The sequence below is a fragment of the Limtongia smithiae genome, assembly GCF_038497785.1.
Source record: "Limtongia smithiae strain NRRL Y-17922 unplaced genomic scaffold V1518scaffold_3, whole genome shotgun sequence".
Lineage (NCBI taxonomy): Eukaryota > Fungi > Ascomycota > Lipomycetes > Lipomycetales > Lipomycetaceae > Limtongia > Limtongia smithiae.
In genome coordinates this window covers 470,370-496,455 of record NW_027117624.1, presented here as the reverse complement: position 1 = coordinate 496,455, position 26,086 = coordinate 470,370, and the positions used below count along the sequence as shown (strand labels likewise).

At 55.5% G+C, this 26,086-nt stretch overlaps 9 protein-coding genes across 9 annotated transcripts; 4 read left to right on the top strand and 5 right to left on the bottom strand.

Moving 5' to 3' along the window:
* Positions 1-615: 615 nt before the first annotated feature.
* Positions 616-1,953, top strand: V1518DRAFT_200940 (uncharacterized protein). The gene is made up of 2 exons (XM_066900894.1): positions 616-1,194; positions 1,261-1,953. The coding sequence occupies exons 1-2, from the start codon at positions 772-774 to the stop codon at positions 1,744-1,746; spliced, it is 909 nt and encodes a 302-aa protein (XP_066760678.1). The 5' UTR covers positions 616-771; the 3' UTR covers positions 1,747-1,953.
* V1518DRAFT_413450 (Oxysterol-binding protein-domain-containing protein) lies at positions 1,749-5,830 on the bottom strand. The gene is made up of 3 exons (XM_066903317.1): positions 5,608-5,830; positions 5,299-5,369; positions 1,749-5,169 (listed from the first exon to the last, which is right to left on the bottom strand). The coding sequence occupies exons 1-3, from the start codon at positions 5,634-5,636 to the stop codon at positions 1,901-1,903; spliced, it is 3,369 nt and encodes a 1,122-aa protein (XP_066760677.1). The 5' UTR covers positions 5,637-5,830; the 3' UTR covers positions 1,749-1,900.
* Positions 5,831-6,617: 787 nt separating this feature from the next.
* V1518DRAFT_413446 (uncharacterized protein) lies at positions 6,618-10,179 on the bottom strand. The gene is made up of 7 exons (XM_066903316.1): positions 10,044-10,179; positions 9,718-9,911; positions 9,601-9,665; positions 9,247-9,552; positions 8,895-9,195; positions 7,084-8,843; positions 6,618-7,033 (listed from the first exon to the last, which is right to left on the bottom strand). The coding sequence occupies exons 2-7, from the start codon at positions 9,845-9,847 to the stop codon at positions 6,836-6,838; spliced, it is 2,760 nt and encodes a 919-aa protein (XP_066760676.1). The 5' UTR covers positions 9,848-9,911; positions 10,044-10,179; the 3' UTR covers positions 6,618-6,835.
* Positions 10,180-10,310: 131 nt separating this feature from the next.
* V1518DRAFT_413441 (mitochondrial 54S ribosomal protein uL30m) lies at positions 10,311-10,864 on the bottom strand. The gene has a single exon (XM_066903315.1). The coding sequence runs from the start codon at positions 10,741-10,743 to the stop codon at positions 10,468-10,470; it is 276 nt and encodes a 91-aa protein (XP_066760675.1). The 5' UTR covers positions 10,744-10,864; the 3' UTR covers positions 10,311-10,467.
* A 118-nt stretch (positions 10,865-10,982) lies between these two features.
* V1518DRAFT_413439 (uncharacterized protein) lies at positions 10,983-12,987 on the top strand. Its single transcript, XM_066903314.1, has 4 exons — positions 10,983-11,219; positions 11,268-11,996; positions 12,048-12,334; positions 12,385-12,987. The coding sequence occupies exons 1-4, from the start codon at positions 11,045-11,047 to the stop codon at positions 12,940-12,942; spliced, it is 1,749 nt and encodes a 582-aa protein (XP_066760674.1). The 5' UTR covers positions 10,983-11,044; the 3' UTR covers positions 12,943-12,987.
* Positions 12,988-13,194: 207 nt separating this feature from the next.
* V1518DRAFT_200765 (uncharacterized protein) lies at positions 13,195-16,298 on the top strand. Its single transcript, XM_066900893.1, has 2 exons — positions 13,195-15,948; positions 15,997-16,298. The coding sequence occupies exons 1-2, from the start codon at positions 13,239-13,241 to the stop codon at positions 16,251-16,253; spliced, it is 2,967 nt and encodes a 988-aa protein (XP_066760673.1). The 5' UTR covers positions 13,195-13,238; the 3' UTR covers positions 16,254-16,298.
* Positions 16,299-16,592: 294 nt separating this feature from the next.
* Positions 16,593-17,777, bottom strand: V1518DRAFT_371427 (uncharacterized protein; the record flags this gene model as incomplete). The annotated part of the gene is made up of 3 exons (XM_066901355.1): positions 16,593-17,111; positions 17,161-17,494; positions 17,554-17,777. 3 exons carry the CDS (start codon positions 17,775-17,777, stop codon positions 16,593-16,595), a joined length of 1,077 nt encoding a protein of 358 aa, XP_066760672.1.
* Positions 17,778-18,213: 436 nt separating this feature from the next.
* V1518DRAFT_413432 (uncharacterized protein) lies at positions 18,214-19,909 on the bottom strand. The gene has a single exon (XM_066903313.1). It carries the CDS (start codon positions 19,798-19,800, stop codon positions 18,472-18,474), a length of 1,329 nt encoding a protein of 442 aa, XP_066760671.1. The 5' UTR covers positions 19,801-19,909; the 3' UTR covers positions 18,214-18,471.
* A 639-nt stretch (positions 19,910-20,548) lies between these two features.
* Positions 20,549-26,079, top strand: V1518DRAFT_440749 (uncharacterized protein). The gene is made up of 5 exons (XM_066906418.1): positions 20,549-21,074; positions 21,133-21,190; positions 21,240-22,549; positions 22,603-25,309; positions 25,367-26,079. The coding sequence occupies exons 1-5, from the start codon at positions 20,745-20,747 to the stop codon at positions 25,801-25,803; spliced, it is 4,842 nt and encodes a 1,613-aa protein (XP_066760670.1). The 5' UTR covers positions 20,549-20,744; the 3' UTR covers positions 25,804-26,079.
* The last annotated feature ends 7 nt before the right edge of the window (positions 26,080-26,086 follow it).

Here is a 26,086-nt window from a genome sequence, read left to right as displayed (position 1 = left end):
CAAGAACGCGGTGCGTTTCGGCGCTCCGTTGTCCCGTCGCGCGGACGCTCCGTCTGTCCGCCTTTCACGCAGGTCTGCAGCAGCGTCCAAGTTCCCAGCTTTGGCCTCCTCTCACCGCACGCTCTGTTACAGCTAGCTGCTGGGCGATGATGCGGGCTGCGCTGTGGCGACACGGCCCGGAACATCTCGGGCGGCGTAGAGAGGATATAGCCGCCGCAGCCCCTCCTCGCCGCCGCAGCGCTTCCCCGCGGCGGCGCGCGTGCTCCCCCGCGTTTTCCAACCCCCCCGCGCACCCCCCCGCCCTAAGCGACACCGTCCTCCGCATCTTATATCAACGGCGCTCCGCCAACCCCCCGTCGGAGATACCCCCGCGTCCCCTGCAACCGCCTTCACGGCTGTATGGCGTGTCCGTTGGCAATTATTTATTACAGCATCGTCGCCCCGCCGCGCTCAAGTAGCCGCCTTCCCCTCCTCGGTCTGCAGGGCTGAGTGCGCGCCGAAAGGCGCTTCGGCGCCCAAGAGTCACCGACAAAAACTTCGGCCGCCATTCCCCCGCGTCGGCGCGTCGCGTGCTGACATCTACAAGCCCCTTTCCGCGAACGCGTTCAGCCGCATGACGTAACGCGCGACGACTCACGCGTGCGTTGTCCTGGCAACTGCGATACACACAAGCAAACTCTGCGCATGCGCTGTCACGAGTAGCTAGTAGACGCGTTCCAGAGAGTAGACTGTCGTCCCCGCCAACAACAGTGATCGCCACGCGACAACAGCATGCCCCTCCAGCGTACGTCAATCGCGATCCCCGGCAACACACGCAAGCTAGTCGTGCATCGCGACATCTGCCGCACCACATCACCTGCCATGGACTCCACTGCACGCCCCACCACCTCCACTTACAAGTGCAACTCCTCCGACTCCGACAGCGATTTTGCACCCCACGAGCGTCGCCATTCATCCTCTTCCGACGACGACAGCAACAAAGAAAACATCCCTCCATCCCTCGACGCGTCGCTGCACGCTGTACCACCACAGCCATTCCTCCCCGGCTTCGCGACCTCGCCCGCCGTCGACACTCCGCACAAAGTGTATACCTCGCCGCATCTGTCGATAGCCCAACGCATGCCGCTGCAGCAGCTCTTCCTCTCCAGTCCGCTGACGCCTGACAACGCGTTCTCGGAGTACTACATCGAGCACGTGCGTCCCCTGGACACCCTCCACGCTCGATCTCTCCCTCGTGTCCGCTGCTAAAATATGCCATAGACATCCCTAGTTAGTCCAGATCCGGAGGAGGTCGACTCCCCAATCACCCGTCGCCAGCCACAACACCACACACCACCCGCTTCTCCACGCCGCCGCGTCCTCTCCCGCCGCGCTGGCACCCACACCACCGCCTCCACTCGCACCGCCGAAGCACCATCACGCTTCCACGAACCACCCCCTCCCGCTCGCAAACCATTCTCGCTCAAACCACAGCAATCCCTTGGCTGGGGCTCCGAAGCCGTGCTCACCCAACTCGCCGTCGCTGCGGCAAAGCCAACCGCCAGCACCAAGCAACCACTGCAGCAGCAGCAGCAGCAGCAGCAGCAGCAACGGCCACCGCGCCGCAGAACAGCGCGCGCAACTACCGACGAAAACGCGCCACCTTCTGCGCTTCGCGCTGCCAGTAGCAAGAGCTTAAAACCAAGCACCAGCACCGGCACGCGACGCGCACTCGGCACGAAGCCAAACATGCTTCTGATGCGATAAACGTCATCCAAATCCCATCTAATATTCATATACCCCCTTGCATCACCACCATCATCGAGATCAGTCTGATCAGATTAGACGTGAAATACACACATACAAACGACAACCTCTCGCACCCCCCAGCTACTCCAACTCTCATCCATTACGCTTTTTTTTAGAAAATGTCCTCCACGCGCGGCCACTCCGACTTCTCCGTGCCGGCCCCGCCCAGCCGCTCCCGCGTGAGCCAGTACTCGCCGTTGTACAGCCAGTACTCCTCGCCTGTGACCGGGTGCTTTGCCTTCTTGAACCACCGCGGCTCATGCACCGAGCCTTCCAACTCGCGCTCTTTCCGCCGCGCACGCTGCTTTTCCTCAAGTCTGTTCTTCTCAGTCGCAGCGAAATCGTATGCACCGTCCTCCATCGCGCGCTGGTCAGGCCGCAGGCGGGTATCTGTCGGGGGGAGCCATTTCTCTAGCTTTGCAGGTTTTGCATTCAGCGAAATCGCGAACGGGGTCAGGTTGAACGGGGCAGGCGGCCTCGGATGATTCTCCCACACCAAAAACGGTGCATTGGAAATCGAAACCGTAGACGGCGCGGGCGACCCGCCGTTGGTCGGCTGCTGCTTGCTCAGCGTCACCAGCGACGCTTCCTCTGTCTCGGTGTTGTACCGCCGTCCAAAGATCTTGTCATTCCACCGCCCGCCCACCGACCACCGCGGCGTGCCGGTCTTGTCGGTAACCGTCCCATACACCTCGTACGCGCTCGCACCGCGCCATCCACGCTGCTTGAAGTTCAGCCTGCACAAGTCGCCTGTGGTATGATTCTTGATAATCATCTCGCCGCAGTTATCAACCACAGGCGAGCCCGTAATAATACCAACCACCGAACTTGTCACCTTTTTCCACGTGTACAGCTCCTCTCCGCCGTTCATCGGCCGCATATTCAAAAACCACGTCCCCAGCGGATTAATATCGAACGACCGTCCGTTAAACTTTGACTTCACCGCGCTCTCGCCGTAGTAGTCCCATCGCGCAGACTCCGCCAACGCCGCGCCAACCGGCGGGTGGTGCGATACCTGCTCGATGAAAAACCGGTAGCCTCTGTCGGGCCGGCTGTATTCGTACGTCTCACCCAACAGCGGATTGAACGGCTTCGCAATTCGATTAATCGTAGACGAATATTCCGACGCTGCAAATGCGGCAACATATACCATGCGCAGAGACGAATCCGCCTTCAGCGCGGCTTCGTCCAGCAGATCCGTGTACTCCATGTCCTCAGCCACGCGCTGCAGCAAGCTCGTGCACTCATTAAACGACACCGGTAGCGTCATCTTCGTCATGTCCTTGCCAATCATGCTCTTGAGAATACCCCACAAGCTAATCTTGGGCCGATCATCCTCGTCCAGACGCAGTCGCGACCGTGGTGGGTCCTCGTACCCATGAAACGACCCATCCGCCACGAGCTGATCTCGCTTCTTCACCTGCAGCTCCGTCATCTCGACCTCCTCCTTCGTCTCGGTCGGCTTTAGCACCTCGCCACGCGCCTCCGCAACCGCGGTCTCGTTGTCAATCGCATCGAAAAACACATCATCTTCCTCCTCAGTCAGCACAGACGTCAACCGCGCGTCCGAGAGCGCGACCTTTGACAGCGCCGGCGATAGCGCAGGTGACACTGCGACTCCTCCTGTAATAGTCACCGGAGTTGGTAGCGCGGGCGACGATGGCTCCGTAGAGCTCAAAACCTCCCGCAGTGCCTTCCGCGCAATCTTCTTCTCCTCCACAGCATCGTGAAGATGCTCCTCAATCGTATCGTTTTCTTCTGCAAGCTTCTGTAGATTATCCTCCCAGATCCGGCGCAGTTCGGCTTCAGACTCAGCGCGGTGCTTGAAATACGCCTCGCGCTCCGCCGTTTGCCGCATTAAGTCGCCAAGCAAATTCTTAATCGAAGTCAGCGACGTGTCGTAGCATCCCAGTGCAGCGTCGACTTTAGGATATGTGCTCTTCACGGCCACGCGGTCGCTTGCTATCGACGCAGTGATGTCCTGCAGGACCTTGATCTCCATGTTCAGAGAGTGCGCAGTGACTGCTATCGCCTCTTTATACGGCTCCTCAGTCAACTGGTTCTCCTGCGAATCGTCGTCATCGTAATCGTCGTCATCATCATCATCATCCACGTCGCCATCCACGTTCTCGGGAGACGCAGTGCTTCCAGGAACACTAGCTACCATTGTGCTGCTGGTCTGCAACGAGTTCATCGTCACGCTGCGCTCCGATGCCGCTGCAATCGAATGTGGCACCGCCTGGTGCGACACAAACCTGCTCGATCCCGCATCGTCAGTCATGGACGGCGACGAGTCGCCGCCGGCTAGCTGTTTGCCGTTCACCATCGCATCGTGTTTCGCTTGATCCTTCGCATGCTGAATCGCCTGCGTGAGCGCCCACACCCAGCGATTTCGCTCCACAGGGTGGTTGGCGCGCAAGTGGTACCGAACGGAGCCCTTGCCGATAATGATGAACCGCTGCTTCTCGGACGAGTCGAGATGCAGCGTGGCTATTCGCATATTGATCGACCCGCGGCACGCAGTGCCCGCATCGTCCTGCTGCTTGTAGTAGGACAGCACACCGTTCTCGAGCACGAAAAACCGCAGCTTGTAGCCTCCAGTGTAGTTTGTCCACTTCTTCAAGTACCCCTTCATCTTCGGAGCCTCGTTGGCAGATTGGCCTGTAACAATGGACTGGCTCTTGGACGCGGACTTAAGCATCTTCCGTATTGACTCGTCCTTGGTGATGTCAATTGGCAACTTGCCCTTGCGGTCACGACGGAACGGGTCCCCGCCGTGCGACAGAATGAACTGCACCATCTTAACGTTCTTTGCCCGCACGGCGTCATGCAGCACCGTCGTGCCCGTGTCGGGGTCCTGGCCGTTGATATCCAGCAGTGCCGCCGCACGGGGACTCAGCAAGACCTTTTCAAGTCCCGCAACATCGCCCTTCTGGAAACACGCTTTCATCTCCGACGCGGCCTGCTCGACAAACTGCGCACGGGAAACCTGCATCCCCTGCGCCAGCTCGGGGTTGCGGCAGATCTCAACTGGCTGCTTCCCCGCGCTGTTGATGATCGTGTCGTTGATGTCGGGCAACGACATCAGCAGCGAGACAACGTCCTCGCGACCGAGCATCGCAGCAAGGTGCAGCGGGGAGTTGCCGTCGCTATCGGTGTAGTTGACGTCAACGAGCGGGTTCTTGGAGCCAATGATGAGCTGGATCGTCGAGGGGCTCGCAACCTGCACTGCCATGTGCAGCAGGCTGTGCACTTCGGCCGCGGTGAAGGCGCCGCTCTTGACAGCATCGGGCGCGAGCATTTTGTGGACGTATGTCAAGTCATTCGACCGCAGCGCCTCGAGGAGCTTGTACATCCGAATGGATTCCTCTAGAGAGCCGCCTGTCCGTAAAGTGTTAGTAGCTGACAGGATCTACATGCGGATGGAGTTGTACTCCCAGACGATAAGACTTGGCCACGCGAGTGATTTGTTCTCACAATCGTCAAAGACATAATCAAGGCAACACATACCTTTTTTCAAATTTGTTGACCGTCTGGCCATGCTGATTGTGCTAACTGAGCTTCGTGTTCGAGGCGGCAATCTAGAAATCCAACTGTTAGCGGAGCGAACGACAAACAACAGAGAGCATGCTGCCCGCCGCGCCGCCAGACAGCATCGTGATACACAAAGACAAAGACACAGATACGACTGTGATGACGCCCGCGTCGAATATCCGGCGCCACGGGTACGCTCAGTCGACGGTGCTCGAACAGAGCTTCAGGGCACGGCGAGCGGGGCGGCAACGGCGGGTGCCACAGCAAAGGGGAAGGAGTACGCACCCAGGCCGCGACATGTCTGCCGTCGACATTGGGCTGGAGGAGAAGGGACGAAGCGGCGACAGCAGCAGCAGAGAGGGGCAACCGCAGCGGGTGGGAGGCGTGGTACGATGACAAAGTGGTGGATTGGGGGTGGAAGAAGGGCTGGAATCCACTCACCAACAATCGACGCCGCGACAAAGTCGATGTCAAAGCCCGGCGGTGCTCCCGCGCTCGGGCCCACAAGAGTGGTACGCAGCCCTCACATGCGCGTCATACAATCCGCCTGTACCAACCCACAACGCCTTGCCTACTTCACCGGCGTCCTCGCGGAGGCCGAGTCCACGACGTGCTGGCGGTGCACTGCAGGCGTTGCCGGCAGAACGCACTGCTGCGCGGCGGTGGGATGGTCCGCGGTAAGCGCCAGCGATCTAGCTAGCTGGCTGAGTAGTTAACAGCTGACATCGTCGAATTAGTGAACTAGGACACCTGGGCATCAGTGCAAAAGGCATCGCCACGGCAGAGATCACCGCACATCATCGTCTTCTTGTTTGTTCGTCCGAGGAGTTTCAAGCAGAGCATCGCCGCGCGGCATCATCTGTCCCGAGTTCCGGCTCTCCCGCCGCCGGGCCTGCGTCATTTTGTCCTATTTTCGCGCTCATCGCCCGTCATCGTGCCGCCCGTTCGGCGGTCCTGTGTAATATAGGCCAGCCCAGTTTTGTCCGCCCTCCGCGGCCCTGTCGCCGTGCGTGCCAAAAACTCTTTTCTTCACGTCGATACCTGTCGGGTCGGCCACGTCGTAGCGAAGCCAGCCAGACTCATGACTTGCCAAACCTCGCTAAACTGCAGCCAGCCCAACAAGGCTCAGGGGGCGCGGCCCTGAGCCCTGACCCGCGTAGCTACAAGCACCGCCCCAGTCCGTGCTACCTCCGCCGTCGTGGCTTAGCTTGCGGAACTCTTGCCGAACTAGCCGGCAAGGCATGCCGTCCGCTCACTTGCTCTCTCTTGAACACGAAGTAACTGACGCGCCGCCGCTACCTTAACTATGATAGAGTATTATTTATGCATAAACAAACCGAAGGATAGACGACAAATGATACACATGCAACTAACTATGCAGGAAGTGACAACGCAAACGAAACAGACACATCCCAAATATTCACGCTGGCATCCAAAAGGCAGGTAACTGGTAGTAAGCTAAGAAAATATACAATGTGTAATTTGTGCATGTATGTGGCAGACGCGACAAGTGTTACATGCGGCGTTCAACGATCGGTCCGTCTTCCTCGATTTTGTCCATCAGGTCGCTGATTGTCCTAAAGTTCTCTTCTCGTGCAAGACCGCGCATCAGCAGGCTCTCTTTTTTGGCCTTAAAGAGGTCCCGCACGGAAGATATCAGGAAGCCGCTGATCAGTTCGACAGACCAAGAATCTGGAATCGTCTGTAGTACCTATCAAGAATTAGTATTCACCTTCAACGGCCGGTGCCAGACGTACTCACAAATTGTAAATCAAGCAAATTGCCCCATCCGTCCAGCAGTCGCTTCGTGCACTTTATCCTATCTTCCATCGACTTCAGCTTAAGAAACTCGACTAACAGAAGCTTGAATAATTCGGCCTGTTTGTCCGCCGTGACATTGCTTGGCAACTGGTCCGGAGAGAGTTCCGTCGCGCTGATGACATGTCCGCCGTACAAGCAATACGCAAACGCCGTATCGTAGTCCGCCAACGAGTGACACAGTATGTGCAGCGCGGCATGGTGCAGCGAAAGCTTGCCGTACAGAATAACCATCTCTGTAACCAGGAAGTCCTCGTGTGGCTTCATTCGACGCAGCACTTCCTGCACGTCATAGACGACATCACTTTGCAGCACGTTCAGGAACTTCAGCCGCATCCCCACCGCCTCCTTGTTCTTGCTCTCCGTGATCTTGCTCTCCAAAAACCGCGTGTACGCCACCTTTGGAGCCGCAAGCGCACGGTATTCGTCGTAGCCCTGGATAATCTCCTGTCGCGCTGCCTCGTTGCTCTCTACCACATCGATCACGTCGCTTGTATACAGCAGCACAAGCTCGTTTGCAAACTCCTTGTGGTTCTGCACAAACACGACATTTTCAAGATACAGCCGCCATGCCTCGCCACCAATCTTGCGTGCCTCGTCCTTGAGCTTCGACGCCTCTATCCGCGTTTTCCGCTTCTCGTCGACAAACACCCGTACACCGTACGCAGGATTCCGCCGCATTAGCCAGAGACCGTATTCCCACACAACTTTCTCGTCTTTGCACCGTAAGAGGTACTCCATCATCTTGTGCTCGCCGTCGATCAGCTCGGGGTCTTCCCACTCGCCCGAGATAATCTTCCGCCACGTAGCGCACACGTCTGCAAAGTCTTTTCGGCTTTGATACAGCCGCGATAAAGAGTAGTACTTCTTGTGTTCTTCAAGTAGTTTTACCGATTCCGGAAAGGACTGATCGTCCACCGTCGAGTCTGCAAAACTGTAAATCTCTTCCTTCGTCGTCATCGGCGTGTTGAGGAGAACACGCAAATATGAGACTTCCACGGAATGAAACACATCAGTCGCATCCACGACGCTCTCGAATCCCTTCTTCTCGAGCCACCCAGCCAAGTAGTGCTTTACCACCATTAACGCCTCCAACGAGATCTCCTTCTCCGGCGGCCTCAGCGCGTCCTTGACGCCGGCGTACAGCCACGGAGTGCCTTTCACATCTTCTTTGTTGAATAGTGAAATCACAATCCGGGGATCGAACCCGCTCTCGTTCCAGTACTGCTCGGCTTCGACGTAGTTGCCCTTGCTGAAATAATATAAACTCAGTTTCTGCCGTATGTATGAAACCTCGTAATATGAGCGCTCAGTGTTATCATCTTCGTGCTGTTCGAGCGCCTCGAGAACTTCGCTGATTTGCTCTTGTTCGAATAGCGAGTCGACCCGTAGCAAGGATGGCGTGGGGATGAGACACTGAACACCCAATTCCTTGGAAAAGATGAACATCGAGGATGACACCGTGCCTAACCTGGAGGCAATCTGGCGTTCCTCCTCCATGCGTGGGTAGTCTCCCCCGTCGACAAGCGGGACTAATGTGAATTTCTGTGCCAGCGCCGGGAAGGGCATTGTATACTGTGACGAAACTGTAGACAAATCCACGGGGGAGTCAAAGTGGATTGTCTGAAGCAGTTGCTGTGTGTGTAGAGAGTGGAACAGAAGGTCGGTTCCAACCACGGCCGCACAGTAGGGATACTCAACGGCTGCAGACTGTTAGCACGGACAAGGGAATGTCGTGTCAAGTCTTCACTCACCGAGAACCGACGGATACCCTGGCCATGCAATAGTTCCTCTAGATATATCGCCATCCAGATTCACCACTATACCCATTCCTGGCTCGTCTATTGCGGAGCCACTGGTGACTAGAAATTCCTCCGCAGTCACTGGAGCCACGTGTGGTCGTAGTTTGATCGACACATCGGGGTTGTTGCAGATGCCGAACAATGGAATTTTTTGAACACTTGTGAGATCAATCATGTCGTAGGACTTTTCGTTCGCGACGAGCGCGATGGAGGACCTTTGAATTCCAACGAGCGCCGATGGATAGTCGATATCCTGTGCAAACACTTAGTACAGCCACATAGCTACTCCGCGGGAAAGTCATACCTTGATTAATGATAATCCCTTCTCCTTCACCTTGATTATCCGTATTAACTTCTTCGTAAACACAGTAACCCGCACATCCGTTTCACCGTCACGACGTTCCTCGTCCAGATCAAGCGCCATGGCATTGACCTCCCGCACCCGCCCGAGGCCGGCCGGTGAAAACTCTGGTAGTGTGAAAAATGCTATTGAATTGTGTGACAGGACAAGTGCTTGGGAGATGGTTGGAAGTAGCAGGATGCGGTCGACCGGGTATGATTTTGACTGGTGCACGAGCTGGCGCGAAGCAAACATGTAACTCGGCTCATTCTGAGTTTGTTAGCATTTAACAATAAAAAGCTAAAGCCCTCTACATACTGAGGTTGGGTCCTGGAAATAGTGCAATATCTCGCCGGCTGATGTGCCGAGATAGAAGCTCGAATCTGGAGATGATTAGTATAGCTGTATCGAAGACACACACCAAAGGCAACTCACGCCATGCTTCTATGCACGTAATTTCCGTCGGCGTGTCCGAGTCTTCCGAGACTAGCAAGACGTCTGACAGAAGCGGCTGCAAGATATATGGAGCCAGCTGTGGGGAGGGCTCTTCCTTCTTCGCCGCCATGACATTCTATCTGCCCACCGGGAAAGATCTGAGTGATCGCAAACAAGCAAGAATACCGCTGTCTCTGTCGAAAAAGTAAGTAAAAATATAAACCCGATTGGAGTATGGCTGCTGGAGCACTGTTGCATCGCATACGACCGCTCCAGATGCGTCGCGTTCTCAATGTAGCGCACCGCAGATAGGAAGCCAGATATACCTTCAAATAGTATGCAGTCGCAGTAGCGCTCCCATCAATAATCAAACGAATGACTCTGTCTCAGCGGTTCATTGGTAGTTCAGATGCAGGAAGCTTGAACTGATGGTCGCTGATGGGGTTCGTGAAGATGGCTGCTGGCTCACTCTGCATGGGCGAATTGATTATAGTTTGATTGTCCCACCGGCCACCGACGACGGATCGCCATGATAGCACCTCGCTCTACACCCGGGAACAGTTCACCACGGACACATAGAAAAAGTTCAAAAGTCCGGTTAAAATACTTGCCATGAGCAAGTAAGATGCATTGTCCTATGTACATAAAAGTTGCGAGCCTTGCAGGTGTTCCGAGCGCACTGCTGTATCGCGGGCGCCCCGTTGCCTAACGTATTTTACACCAAAACCAATTCCTGTAACATTTCCCGACTTAAACAGTTCCCTCGGGTTTTCGATAAGTGGTTTCGACGACGTATCCTGGACTTGATTTCATGGTTATGTTATGTTCTTCCTTGGTGAGCTTCTTCTCGACGATATCGACCTTGACGAGCTCCTTGACGGCCAGGATCATACCCGCCGAGGCGGGTGTGATGTCGTGATAAACAACGGCGCCGCGGCCTCGCAGGCCGAGAGATTTGAGGACCAAATTCGTTTTCTTCGGAAGGCCGATGGCTGAGCGCTGGAGCATAACCCGGAATGCCGACATGTTGCCCGTTTGTTACTTTAGGAGATTATGTTAGCACAACCCACTTGCTCATAAATTCGTGAATCGAAGCTCACCAGATCCAATTAGAGGCCGATAACAGGGAAGACTGTAGACGAGATGGTCAAACTGTATGTCAACTCGACGAAAACTGTGCACCGAGCTTCCATGGTGTTGGGTTAGGGTAACGAAGGCGTTGTTCGTTCATGACGCGCTCAGTATCGCGCAGACAAATCCGCTTTCTACGCGCCGGATTATAGCTTTCCATCGACCCGATTGTTCCGCCAGCATATGGCTGAAGAGCATGCAGCTGAAGCGACAAGCGCAAACGACGCTGACGCTGCCGTCGCCTTCGAAGATCAAGCGCGAGACGACGGCACGGAGACTGCCTCCCGCGAAGAGGACGTGGACACTCGGAGAGTACGATAAGATTCACCAATGTCTGGAACATGTGGAGTCGAATTTTGAGGGAGAGTTGTGTAGGTAACGACTTGAGGCAACTGCAAGTTATATTCTGACAGTCGCAGATGAATCTGGCGTCACCTTTCTTGAATCAATTTTGACGGCTCAGTTCCCCGAGATGTTTGGTCCATCGCCAGAACAGCTAGGGGTGCTGCTAACGCTGATCAGTCACCCGCGGTTTGCCGGCATGGATATCCCCAAACGAAAGAAGAAGACACCGAAACGCGGCCTGGACATGGAAATCGCAGGCATCAATTTTGTGGCGATCGAGACGGGAATAGAGCCAAAGATGTTTGTCGACCCTACAGTTTCGGCGATTTCACGTCACGTACTACTTAACCTTCTGTCGACGGACATTACGGTTAGAGAACTTGGGTTTTATGAAGTACTTGGGACTCCGAATTCGGCCAAATGGCTGAGAAAGTCGGGCGGCTTGAACTACGCGGGCATGGACCCGTATGAGCCAGAGCAGTCGGAAGCGGCATTCCGCCCACGGGGACGACCGCACAAGAAGCGCGAAATTGACATGGACGACGAGTACCTGGACAGCGTGATGCGGTCAAAAGGGCTGAAACCGCTGTGGAATTGCGCGGAACAAGATGTGTGGCGGATTATCGGATGGGCGTTCTTGTGCGGATCAGCCAATGGTGCCGCTATCGCGAAGAACGGATTGGCACCGGAAACGTGGACACGGCTGGAGGCGCGATGGCCGCCGTGGAAGGAGACGTTGAAGGTGCTGTTGAAAATCATCGAGAAGGACTGGGCAGAGGTCGTTCAGTCTGTCGAGCAGCTAGGTATTGTTGCATGGCGGCTGCTAAATGATGCGGTGCTAACAATGTGGACAGAGAACGCATCGGCGAAGGAGTGCGCTTTGAAGCAGTCACTGATCTGTCAGTTCTTGTTGGAGAACGGGTCTCTCGAGTGCAGGGTGCAGTGGAAGAGGGCGCTGTCGGCTGTATTCTCGGTCAACGCAGCAACGGAGGTCGCGCATTTTCTGCCTGTATACCCGGGCGAGGTCGGCGAGAAGACGATGAGGAAACTGCGAAGCAGCGAGAGCGGGGGTGGTAAGGCAGATGTAGGCCTGTTTGGGGATGCAGAGACAGTGGAGCTGCGCAAGCGGTTCCTCGGGGTGGTGAGTACGTTCCGTTGCGTCCGTGGATATAAAGCATGCTGACGGAATAGGCCTACGAAGCACTGCGGTCGATCACGGGCCTGATAGACCACGCGGCGTTCTTCCGGGAGATGGCTAGCTACCTGCGACCCGCGCCGCTAGAGTGCGTGCAGGCGTTTCTGCAGCCGCCGGAGCAAATGACGAACCAGTCGGAGTACTGTGCACTGCTGTGCGACGCGCTGTTGCAGCCGCACGCGCAGTGTCCGCGGCTGCCGAAGAACTGGATCTACAACTACGAAAGCGGGAAGCAGTACATTGCGCAGTATGTGCGCCTTGCGCCGGAAGCGGCCCGGGCGGAGGCGGGGAGCGCAGTGCGGATGGCGGTTGTGGTGGAGGCGCTGTTCCGGCGGTGGGTGAAGGTCAGGCGGTTGGGGATGGGGAGTGCGCGCGGGAAGCTGCGGAGCGCGGACGGTGACGCGGGCGAGGACGGGGCGCTGACGGCCGCGGTGGAGGCGGGCGCGGCGGCGCGGGCGGCGGCGCAGGAAGCAGCGGTGGGAAGTAGCGCGGTGCTGCGGGCGACGGAGACGCGTCTGCGGCAGCTGCTAGCGGTGGTGGTCGCGGAGCCGTAATTTGTCGTCAGCTAGACAAGAGTAAGCCATACAACCTTTAGCGAGAGTGCGCCACACGGACCCACCGCGAACAGCCCACTTCGAGCTGCGATGCGCTGGCTGAGGCGTTCAGGGGCCGCCCTGCAGGGGCGACCCTGGCGCCCTCAGCGCAGCGCGTTGTCAGGGCGACCGCGTGGCTTGCCCGCTGGCGCCGGGATCCTTGTCGCACGTGCCGCGTATAAAGCCAGGCACCTGGCGGCCGCCCGCCTGCTTCGCATCCCCGCCTCCGCCCGCGCGCCTCCCGCCCGCGCGCCCTCATGTCGTCCGTCGCCGACAAGCACCCGGACGGCCTCGTCGACGCCTACCACCGCGAGCTCCACACCGCAGAGCCCTCTAACCCCGCAAATCCCAATGCCGCCGGCCAGGCCTCCGTCCTCATCGAGTACTTTGAGCGTTCCACCAAGGGCGCCGCCAAGGCCCAGAAGCCCTCAATCCGCGTGCAGTTGCGGCCCGCCAGCAAGAACAGCACTAACACCGGCGCCATGGAGGTTCCTCTCTCGCCGGCAGAGTCCAAGGTGACTGCCTCCCGGTCCATCGCTTCCACGGCAACTTCCCGCAAGTCGAAGGGCTCCCGCACCTCTCGCACCCGCAATCCCACCGATACCGCCTCCTCCATCGTCAACGTCCGCAGCGAGCTGACCGACCATGAGCTCGATCTGTTGCGCAATCTCAGCATGCGCACCAGCCACACCGCCCGTTCCGCCCGCTCCCGCACAAGTGACGGCACCACCAGCAGCCAGCTCTCCGCAGTCGACCCGGACCTGCTTGACTCGATCATCGCCAACGTCATTCGCCGACTCGTCCTGCCCGAGCTCGACTCCATCAAGGCCAGCACCTCTCAGCAGTTCCGCGAGACCCAGTCGCAGCAGGGCTCACCTCAGAGCAGCCCCATTATGACCAAGCTGCCGGGTCTGCCAGCTGACCCCGATGTCTCACCCGCGCTCGATCGCCGGGACTTACCGACCGTGCGGCCGCCTCAGGATCCAGACTCCGCGGTCCTCAAGCAGATGTTCCGCTCCAGCATCGGTACGCCACCCCGGCTCCGCGCAGACTCTGTTTCCACTGTTGGCGGCGCTACTCCTCTTCCGACAACCGCGCCGCTCCAAGTGGGCACCGAGGTACCTCTCTTTCCTTCGAACTCACAAAGCTCGCTTAGCAGTGCTGGTGCAAACATCGCTTCGACAATCAAGCGGTCCAGCTCCGACAACACTCTTCGTTCGCAGCATAAGAATAAGCGCATTTCCCCGGTATCGTCCACCGAGAGTCGACACACGAGCACGCAGGCCACGTCGCCACGTACGCCGCAGCGAGTAAGGTCGTTCGACAAGAGCAATACCAATCTCGACTTGAATATTTCGAACTCGACGCTTCAGCCTGCTCTTCCGATTAGTGGTGGCAGCCAGCAGCACGACAGGAAGCCATCCGAGTTCAGTTTCGTCGGCGGTCCGGACCAGCTCTCCCCCGAACCGCCTGCGACGCCGCTAGCGTTGAATGGCGGTCTCTCCATCGACAATTCTCTCTCATCGCAGAACACCATTGTCCACCGACCCTCAACGCAGACTCCGACCGCACCGGCAATTTCCCATGAGAGTGCCACGGTCCCACAACAACTATCTGACGGGCTGGGAATCCACATTCCTCAGACAGACACTGCCGCGCGCAGCCTATGGCCCAACAATAACAGCAGACTCGATGTCGCACCGGACGCGCTCACTGACGACAATACCTCATCAGTGGTTAGCCGGCAGGGCTATTACACTCCGCGACAGGCTCCTTCCGATATCACATCAGCCTCTGTGCCACCCGCTGCAATCGCTACACTGCCGGCCAACGAGCAGACCGTTGCTGTACAGAGTGAACCCGGTTCCAAGGTTGAACAAATCACGAACGACTATCTCGCCTCGTTGATCGGCCGCGTGTTGCAGAACGACCAGCGGAATGCCGAAAGGCACGACGAGATGATTCAGCATTTTGGATTTCTTGCTCAGGAGATGCAAGCGAGACTCTCAGACATGCGTGAGAACTTGCAGCGATTCATCGTCGAAGGAAACCAGCACTCAATCGGTGAAGTCAACAAGCACACGACGCGCGAAGTCAACCGGCTTCGCGGCCCTCGGCCTTATGGAGGCGGCACGATTTTAGATCGATCTGCGGCCACTGCTGCAGCACCGCCAGAGAAGAAGACAATTATTCAAAAAGCGCTGTCGTCTATGCGCACCAAAAACGACCTTCAAAAAGTCGAAAGCTTGCTACACGAAATTTTGGCACAAGTCGAAAATACAAACTACCACCAAAGCACAATGGCGACAGCCCGCGCGCAGTCTTCCTCCCGTCCCGCCGTTCATTTCGAGCCCGAACGCGAATCGCGGCACTCCAGACCTGTCAAGCGTGTACCGATCGCACCTATCCTGGAGCAGGAAGAGCCGCTAATGGAGCAACAGCCAGTTTCTCCTATTGCCGTCCAGCAAGCGCAAGACATGCTTCCAGTTGCCAAGCGCCAGACAATTGATCGCGATCTGGCTTCAGAAGACCGTACTGTCTCTGTACGCGCCTCAGAGTTCCGAAACATGACACCGCTGCAGCAAAGAGCTGAGCTCGAGCGACAGGATCACGAAAAGCGATGGCGCGAACTTGAACTGAATCTGCAACACCAGCAACAGCGCCAAGAGGAAGATCTGAATATGACGCCGGTCGATGCTACTGTCCGCTCGTTTGCGCCTCTTCCGCCCCTCCAGGAAATTGCTGAGGAATCGTCTTCTGTTAGAGGAATCGACATTTACCATCCCGTTGGTGCGACTAGCCAGCGACAGCTGGATGTTCGACCGGGTCTTCCTCACCTTAAACTAACAACAGCGTCTGGTCATGAGACAAACCCGTCTCAGGATTCGATGCGTACTCGTATGACCGAGACACCGCCTCAGCAAAACACTCTGGTGCCGGAAGCGATCACTGCACAAAAGAAGACGAGTAAGTTCTATAATACTGTTTTTTGAGAAATTCTCCAACACATTGCAGGTCCTCTCAGACAGATGTTCAACAAACTTGGAGCCGACAAGCTCAACTTCTCAATGTCGGGCGGCTCCCGACGCTCGGCCTCGAATCCGATCAGCTCGACCGAATACTACAGTCAGCCGAACTCTGTTCCAGCGGAGCAAGAGCACGAGTACCAGCCAGAGCCAACTCAACAGACAGAGAGGAGAGCGCCGTATTTCAATCTTCCACTTATGGGTAGATATAACAATTCAAGTGCGGAAAGGGCAAAATATATGTAAGGAATTGGCATTCTAATATTGGATTGTTGCAAAGAGAATTCGGCAGCGGCGCTCAATGACACACCATACGACTGGAGCCAGGACGTGCATCAAGTGAGTTGTATGGCAAGATGGTGGAGGAGTTGTGAATACTAGATCTAACGCGCTTGCGCTAGGGGAACGGTGACACACAAAAGCCGGAGGTGAAGCCAGAGGTGAAGCCAGAAAACAGGAATAGCACTGTGAGCAGTATTGTGAATATACGGGATGGAACGCTTGGGGAGTTTGTCGTAATATAACAAAAGGTAGTATTGTAACTACCATTCTGATTCAAAATATACATAAAATACATTATTTTAGCTATGAACTTGGACCCCCGGCTGCTTGAGATTTCAGAGCCAGTCGAGCGATTTGCCGTTTGACTGCGCTCTCAACCATGGCGCCGGGCGACTCGAACATTTTGCTGGCTTCGTACGCTGCTACGATGCGAGTTTCGCTGATCCCGACCTCACAGTATTCAAGCGCCTTGATAGCATTCGCGTACCGCGCGATTGTATCGCGGAGACGGGGTGTTATGTAGTCGTTCCTGTCAGTGTAGATCTCCCATCCGGCCTCTTCAGATATGCGGGAGAAGCTGCTAGCGAAGGCGCCGCCGGTGGCGGACGCAAGGGTGTCGGGCGAGTGTTTGCGGAGCCAGATGTGGCCGTTGACGCCAAGGACAAGGTCGACGCCGTCTGGGAGCTCGACGGTGTGGGTCTTTGAGCGGACGACGAGAGAGGAAGGAACGCGAACGAAGTAGCCGTTGCGCAGTTTGCCATAGTTGAGCGAGCGGGTGTGCAGAGAGGCAGCGCCGTCGGAGTAGATCGCTTGGACTTCAGCCTGGGGTGGGTCAGAAACAACCATGCACAATTAGAAAAATGTAACATACGTTGAGAAGATCGCCTTCTTTCAAGAAAGCACGCATTTGTAACTCATCAGACTCGGACTTACGCCGCTGAACGCCGCCGGGGAGATTGACAGAGCCGAGCATGAGCACGGCGGCCTGGTTCGCGCCGATATCGACGTGCCAGCTGCGCACGCCGACGTCAATAATGCGGCCGACGACGTGGTTACCCACCTCGGGGACGTATCTTCCGCGAAGGGGGATCACGGAGAGCAGTTTGTTGACGCGCGAGATTGTGCCAGCGACAGAGGAGTAGGTTACGTCGATGCGTGTGTTGTTAGCACTGCGTTTCTCGGCGACGGAGTAGGTGCCGTGACCACTGGTTCCAAGTGTTAGTACGAGAAGAGGAGTCAGAGGTAGCAGTCGAACGTGGCATACCGCATCCACATGGTGTCGTCCGTGATCATCTCGCCAGGCGTAACCACATGTCGTCCTTGGACAAGACCAGACAACTGCGCAGTCCCGTTACTATCGTTGTTAACCGCAAACAGCTCCTCATGCTCCACCTCCTCCTCATCATCATCTTCCTCAACGTCGTCATAGTCGCTGTCGCTGCTACCCTTGTTCTCAAACTTGCCGTAGTCATGTTCATCTACGTCCATCGCATCGTCATCGCCATTCCGTCTTCGCCGCCGCCGCCGTCGTCGCTCTGTGTCCACTTGTGAAAATATCGCAGACGGGCTGAAAAGCCCGTGTGACTTGATGACGGTCAAAGCCGGCATATTGGTGGGTACCTTGGGTTGGGGGGAGGGCGAAATATTATCAGGTTGCAATGGCCGGGGAAGGTGGGATATTTTTTGTTCAACGTTGGAACTTGACTCGAGTTCCCCCCTGAGCGGCGGGCGACCCTATTCATCACACCAAACAGTTCGTCTATTTTTGTGAAGTGATTTCTACAGAATGCCGAGCAAATGTCCGTTGGGCATGGCAAATGTGCTAGCAGAACGACTTCTAACCTACAGATCCTTGAGCGATACGTCTTCGATCTTCGCCTTCGGTCATATCACATCAACGCATATCGCAATTAACTCCCAAGGATTGACAACAACATCTCTATTGTATCGTATATACATCCCATTATAATGCATGAAAAAAAATCTCACCGTCTAAAATTAACGCAGGACCAAAAGCACAACCACACACCCTTTCCTTTTAAAGTAAAAGTCGTTTACCCATCAGGACTTTATTTGGTAAATAAAGTATCCGCAAAATGAAATGAAAGATGAAAAGCGATTTCGCATCAACCTTTTTGGGGGATGGAAACAAACAAGGTGTAGAAAAAGAGAAAAAAAGAAATTACGCCTTGGTCTGGACCATGGTAGCGGCGCCGAGGACGGCGGGCAGTTCCTGGCTTCCCATGGAGATCATGGCAGAGATGATCCAGGCGACGAAGAGGACGGTGACGATGAGGCCCCAGAAGAAGATCTGGAAGGGGACAGTGACATCATACTTCTGGCAATAGTCGCCGGCCCAGTAGGTTCGCTGTCTGGTGGTCTCATCGTAGGTAGAGATACACTGGCAGCCGTAGTAGCCCTCCTGGCCATACATTTGCATGCAGACTCCGTGTCCGCCGGAGCAGTAGTTAGTCATGATCTCACACTCCTCCTGGGTAGTGTACGAGGTAGACTCGGCCAGGATACCGATGGAGACGGCGGGGGAGACGTGCTGGTTGCCGAACGCGTCAGCAGAGACCTTCTGCGACCGCTTGGTCTTCTTGGATGAGGACTTGGCGGGCTGGAGGCCACCAGGGACAAGGACAGCAGTGATAGGGGTAGAGGAGGCGGTCTCGCGAACGAGTCTCTCGAGAAGGTTCGTGAAGATGGCGGCGGCGACCTGGTATTTGGCAGACTCGGCACCGAAGTTATCGAGCATGGCACCGAGACCGTTGAAGAACAGGACAGCGAGCTGGGAGTCAGATCGGACGGACTGGGCATAGCCATCAATGAAAGCGCTTAGAGCAAGGGCCTCATCCATGAAGACGGCGTCAACGGCGTTGCCAGCATCGAAGTACTCAGCGAAATCAGCACCGAACGCGGCGGTGAAGTCAGCATGGACGCAGGTCTCGGAGACAGACTCGCACTGAGAACGCGAGATGTGCTCTTCATGGCCGTTCAAGCAGAGATCGACATCGGGGACGACGGTGACGAAGCTGTCCTTAGAGTCACCGAAGACACGGACGCCAAGATCACCGACGAGCTGCTGGGCCTCCCGGACGAAGCCGGTGGCGAGGGAGCGGAAGGACGCGGCATCTGGGGCGTCGGAGATGACAAAAGCGGGACGGGATTCGGTGAAGACGTCCTTGGGGGTGGTGAAACCGGAGACGACAACTACGATGTTGTCGTTCTTCTCACGCCAGAGGCCGGTGTGCTCACCCGAGAAGCGGTTGAGCTCGAGCACCTTCATATCCTGACCTTCGTAGCCAAGCTTGTGGAAGCGCGAGACACCGAGACGCTCAGCAAAGACGAGGCGGGCCTCGGCGGGACGAAGGGCAGGGATGTCGCGGGTGTGGGCAGAGGCGTCCGACTTAGGGAAGGCGAAGACAGCAGCGGGGTGGGCGGCGCCGAGAACGGCGGCAGGCGCAGCGAGCAGCGCGGCGGCCACGGTAGCGACAGACTGCAGCAGCATTGTGGGAGGGAGGGGGAGGCGGGGAGAGCGAGCTTCTGCGAACGCGGGAGGGGGAAGAAGAAGAGGAAGCAGCGACAGGCGGACGATACGGCCAGCATCTTGCGCGCGCGCTCCGCTGAGAGCGAGCGCGCCCTTGCCCTGTGCTGCAGTGCTGTCGCACCTGTACCTTAACCACGCAGTGACAATGGAGTTCTGCCGCAGCCGGCCAGCCAATCGTGTGCTACTCTATCGCCGGCCTGCGCGCGCTTATCAGCGCCACAAGCCCCGCAGAGCTGACATCCGATACCACTGTCAGCGCGGGGCTCGTGGTGCCATGCTGCGGACTGCGCTGGACACGCGTAGCCACGGGCACGCGTCGCGTACGTTCTTGATGCAGTTTTTGCATTCTGCTTTACACTGCTCTGGCGCTGCGCACAAGCGTGTCGGTCGCGCTCTACTCTGAACTATAGCGTGTCTGCGTTTCTAGATCTCGGAATTGGCCGGGTTATTAGTCTGCCCGTATCCTCTCTGCTTCCATTCGTTTGGGTCCAACACTGGACTGGTACAAACGATGTATGTTGCTAATACGAGCTGATACCGCCACACACGGTCTACCAGAGACCTCTGCGCTCACCATATTGTAGCACGCGTTTGTATCGTCTGTATAAATAATAACCCTCGACTTGGACGACGCGTTGACACGTCCTGAACCCCTGCCACAAAGCCCTTCATTCTGTTCCTGTCGCTGGACTCCTCCGCTGGGATCGACTACTTCACCAAACTAAAAGTACCGTAGAGAGCGCAAAAGCCCTCCACAGACTATCTGTTTTCTCTGTGTCGGATCTGCCGCCGCCACTCGACTCCTTCCCGTCTGGCTCCCTCAGACACGGCTCGGACGCGTGAAAGCCTCTCGCATACCGCCCTGTGTCTGTCGTCGAGTCCGGCTGCTGCGCACCGCCCGCTCAATGGACACGCCGCCCGCCGCGTCTGGCGGCATAGCTGAGCCCAGCAGTGTACTGCCGCCCCTCCCGCCACTGACCACCAACACGTCCTCCGCACTCCCCCCACCCCCGCGCAATTCGTCATACTCTCATACCTGCTCCATCTCCATCAGCCCTGTCTCCCTCGTCATCAATGAGTGCAGCACCGTCACCTCAGCCATGCGCAAGAACGCACGCTGGGCGCAGTCCGGCGTCGCCTCCATCCTCGGCGTCCCCAATGAGGACTCAGCACAGGAAGACATTGGCCTTATTGCTCGTCTAGGATTACGCGCGAAGCGGCCTCGAACGACTCTCGTACGTCTGATCCACACTAGGCGAATCAACATGTCACCGACTAACCTCCCTTGTGCAGGACAATCCTTTGTTAACTTCGTTTGCGAAGTTGCGTGCTGACCTGGCCGACTGCAGAGGTATATACCATTGCACTATTTCCGCTGTACGATCTTCTAACAATTGTAGACATCTCCCTCTTTGACACACCTTCACTGTTTCATCCCTTTCTCCAAGTCATCAGGTCCTCCTCCATCACCGGACCCATTACCTCCCTCGCTCTTAACGCTATCACAAAATTTTTCGCATATCGCATCATCTCCGTCACATCACCTCGTCTTCCCCTTGCAATGCAACTCCTATCCTCCGCAATCACGCACTGTCGCTTTGAGGCCTCCGACTCCGCTCAAGACGAGGTCGTTCTTCTTCGCATCCTCAGGCTCATGGAAGTCATGATGTGTGGTGTTGGCGGCAACCTACTCTCCGATGAGAGTGTATGTGAGATGATGGAAACTGGTCTCAGCATGTGCTGCCAGATGCGACTAAGCGAGATGCTTCGTCGGTCGGCGGAAATGTCTATGATCACCATGTGTCAGAAGGCGTTCGAGTTCCTCAAGCAGATCGAACCGGAACAGTCGCCAACGACTATCGAGGAAATGACGACCGTCACCCAGGCTTTGTCTACCGTGCAGATGGGGGAACCTGCAGCAATGCCACCGAACGGCATGCCGATTACACAGAGCGCAGGCGGAACACCTCCAGACCCCACTCCTACCACGGTGCAGCCCCAGCCCGAAGCAGCGGGGAACTCCTATGCCGATGTTGATTTGCAGCCTTACGGGCTCCCGTCTATCCGCGAGCTTCTGCGAGTCCTGATCTCCTTACTGGATCCGCACGACCGTCAGCACACAGACGCCATGCGCGTGATGTCGCTGCGGATCATCGACGTCGCATTTGAAGTTGCAGGGGCTACTATCGCGGCTCATGCTTCCTTACGGATTCTTGCCGCGGACGATCTCTGTCGGCATTTGTTCCAGCTCATCCGTTACGACTCGCCTCAAGTTCTACATACCTCTCTGCGCGTTGCCTCAACTGTCCTCCACACAATGCGACCACATCTGAAACTGCAGCAGGAGCTCCTTCTTTCCTATATCATCTCCTGCCTCTACCTGCGCGTCGACGTTCCCAAGGAGCCGGGTGTGGATCCTATTCTCTACGACGGCATCACTTCAGCGATTCCTACCGTCCTTCAGCGGTCGCCGTCGGTCGCGACTAATGTAAGCTCTAATTCTGGAACCAGCACGCCTGTTCCACTACAGGAGCGTCAGAAGCTTGGTATGGAAGGCGGGTTTAGAGGACCTGACGCCCGAGAGACTATGGTCGAGTGGCTTAGCGGTCTTACACGCATTCCAAGTTTCATGGTAGACTTATTCGTCAACTATGACTGTGACGTCGAGCGTATGGATTTATGCGCGGACTTGATCAGTCTTCTGAGCAGGGTGAGTAGTCCGTCTCTGCGTCTTTCAATGCCTTTCTAACAATGGTAATTTAGAACGCGTTCCCTGATGCGGCACTATATTCCACGCCAAATGTTCCGCCATTGTGCCTCGATGCGTTGTTATCTTACGTGCTCCACATGGTCGATCGTGTGGATCTGATGCCGATGGTCAAGGACGGATACCCTACTGTCGAACAGCTGAACGAGATTCGGAGTCAGAAGGACCTTCTTGTCAAAGGAACCGCTCAGTTCAACGAAAATCCGAAGCAAGGTATCAAATTTTTGGTCGAAAATGGTATCATCGACGACGAAAAGAATGCAGAGGCAATCTCGACGTTCTTGCACCATGCATCACGGATCAGCAAAAAGCTTATTGGCGATTATTTGTCCAAGCCAAGTAACATTGACATTCTGAACTGTTTTATCGATAACTTTGATTTCAAAGACAAGCGAATGGACACTGCTCTACGTGAGCTCTTGAGCAGCTTCCGACTTCCGGGTGAAGCTCAGCAAATTGCAAGGATTCTAGAGAAGTTTTCTGAGCGGTACTGCGAATTTGAGCCCAAGGAAGTTGCTAGCAAAGATGCTGCCTTTGTACTGAGCTATTCAATTATCATGCTGAATACCGATCAGCATAATCCTCAGGTTCGGAAGCGCATGACATTTGACGAGTACAGGAACAACTTGCGAGGCGTCAACGATAAGAAAGACTTTGCTCCGGAATATCTTGAAAATATCTACAACACCATCAAGCATCACGAGATCATCATGCCTGAGGAACACGATACTCAAGTCGGCTTCGAGTACTCTTGGAAAGAGCTAATGCAGAAGGCCGAGTTTACTGGAGAGATGCGGACGTGCGCGGATACAAACTTGTACGACGCAGCGATGTTCCGGGCAACGTGGAAGCCGGTGGTGTCAGCTCTCGCATTTGTGTTTACATCTGCGACTGATGATATGGTGATCATGCGTGTGATTACAGGATTCGACCATTGTGCTCGTATTGCAACTGCGTACGGTCTATCTGACATTCTTGATCACATTATCCTGTGTCTTGCAAAGATCTCGACGCTCGCGGTTGTACCTACTGCGAATAGTACTGCGAATTCTACCGAGATCCAAGTGGATGGGAGCAGCATCACTGTTAGTGAGCTATCGGTTCAGTTTGGCCGCAACTACAAGGCGCAGCTGGCTACAGTCGTTTTATTCCGGGTTGTGCGCGGCAATGAGACTCTGGTGCGAGCTGGCTGGCGGGAGATTATTCTCATCTGGCTCAGTTTGTTCGCCAACTCACTGATATCACCGTATTTCTCTGAGCTTCAGGACAGCCTCAATGTTCCGGCCATTCCGATGATTACGCCCGGCAATATCATCAAAAGAAACGACCAAAAGGACGGTGGCTTACTCTCAACATTATCGTCTTACCTATCAAGCTACGCTGTGGATGGCCCGCCAGAGCCTACTGATGAAGAGCTGGAAAGCACCCTCTGCACGGTGGACTGCGTCAATTCGTGTAGCATGAGCGAAATATTTGACAATATCTCTGCTCTCGATTCCGTGAAGTTGCGGTTTATGATGCAATCTCTGCTGGAAGAAGCAATGCTCCTGCAGAATCATCGGCCATTCCTGATAATGAGAAACGAGCTTGCTCACAGTGATTCGAACATTACAGAGGACGCGCAAAGCGGCAAGTCTGAATCTCCCGCATCTTCCATGACGGGCTACACACAAGGAGACCGACCCAAGGTGCCTTCACTTGCTCCTTTGAGCATTTATGTGTTAGAGATGGCCACTTGCCTCGCGCTCAAGGATAAGGAGAGCTTGGATAGTCTGCGTGGTACATTACTGGACGCGTTCAAAGCAATTTTGGCGAATCAGGAGAACATATTCCCCATTGTTGCGGGCCGAGTAGCGTGCTATATGCTCGCGATCCTGCGCAAGACCATTGCGGATTTTCCTCAGGATCCGAGCGAAGAGCAACTGAAGAATTTGAACGACTTGATCTCCGAGATATTTCTGTCCATCTCCTCGGTGGATCATATTCTCCTGAAAGAGTCGAGCCCGTTTATTGCGCGTACGCTCTCCAGCACGTTTCGGGAAAGTTCTCAAGCTGCGCAAATCATGATGGTCGAGACTAAGGAGCAGGCGTTCTGGAAAGCTCTCGAGATTTTACAGGAACACTATGACGCTGCATCTATAATTTTTGAACTCGTTGAGTTCATCACGGATTTTGTGCGCATTGATGAACTCGAGGCCCGAGACGAGAGCAGTCTTCCTACCTTGACAAGGATACGAAACAGCGATACCTTTCAGGCAATCATTGATCTCTTGGGAGCCTTTGCGAGCGCCGGGAACATCGGTAGCGAGTGGGAGCAACGCCATGACCAACGGGCTAATGGTTCGCGGCGAATGGCTGGTCGACCGGCGACTCCTCCCATTTCTCGATCAGGCTCTGTCGTTGGCACTACAGGGGCTAGAAATGATCGACGCAACTACAGCACGCTCGGACAGAAGGGTGTTGTTGCAGCTGTAGGCTCAACCAGAAACAGCGAAGACAGCATGCGGGGCACGGCAATGATCAATGGCAAGCTGATGACGGCTGCAGAGGTCAATGCCGCCGTTGCATCAGGGACTTATCCTGGTATGCAGCGACCGTATGTTGAGATCGTCCACAGAGCAGTGAAGTCCGTCAAGATGATGAGCGAGTTCCGACATTATGCGAATAAGATGATCACTAGCTCGAACCTGAGCAGGAAAGAAGGTATGCAACTTAATTTGTGAACTTGAAATGGTGCAATGCTAACGGGGCTACTCATAGGCTGGGAGAAAATCTGGTTCCCGATATTGGACGGTTTGTTACTTCAATGCCTAAACGCGTGTCGAGAAGTACGTCAGCAGTCATTTGGGTCACTACAGTCTACGCTTCTTTCGCCGGACGTCACATCAACATATGACGACTATGAGCGAGCTGCGATCTTTGACACAGTTTTATTCCCTCTCATATCCGGTCTGCTCAAGCCGGAGGTCTACCAGTCGGATCCACGAGGAATGGGAGAGACACGTCTGCAATCCGCCTCACTCATGTGCAAAGTGTTTCTATACTATCTGGAGAGCTTGAATGGCCGGGATGCGTTATGGGCGCGCATTTTAGACATGATGGACAGACTCATGAATAGCAACCCGCGGGACAACATCGAAGAGGCCGTCACGGAGCTGATCAAGAACGTGGTGCTCGTGATGGGCCAAACGCATTAGGGCATTTTCAATATAACGTGAAAAGTTTGTTATTATTCTTGCCGATTTGTATGACTACTACATACTGCCGGATTTGTGATTGGGATTGGCAGTGCTCAGGGATACATGGGCAAATAATTATTATGTTCGCTGCCAGTATTATGCAATGACAACAATTGCATTTCCACGACACAAGGTGACAATCACCAATTGGGTTTGTTAGAACTCCCATTAAACTATTATCCTAACCGGCTATCATTGGTCTGGCCAGCAGGTAGACCTTGGAAACCATTTGGTGGCAGCT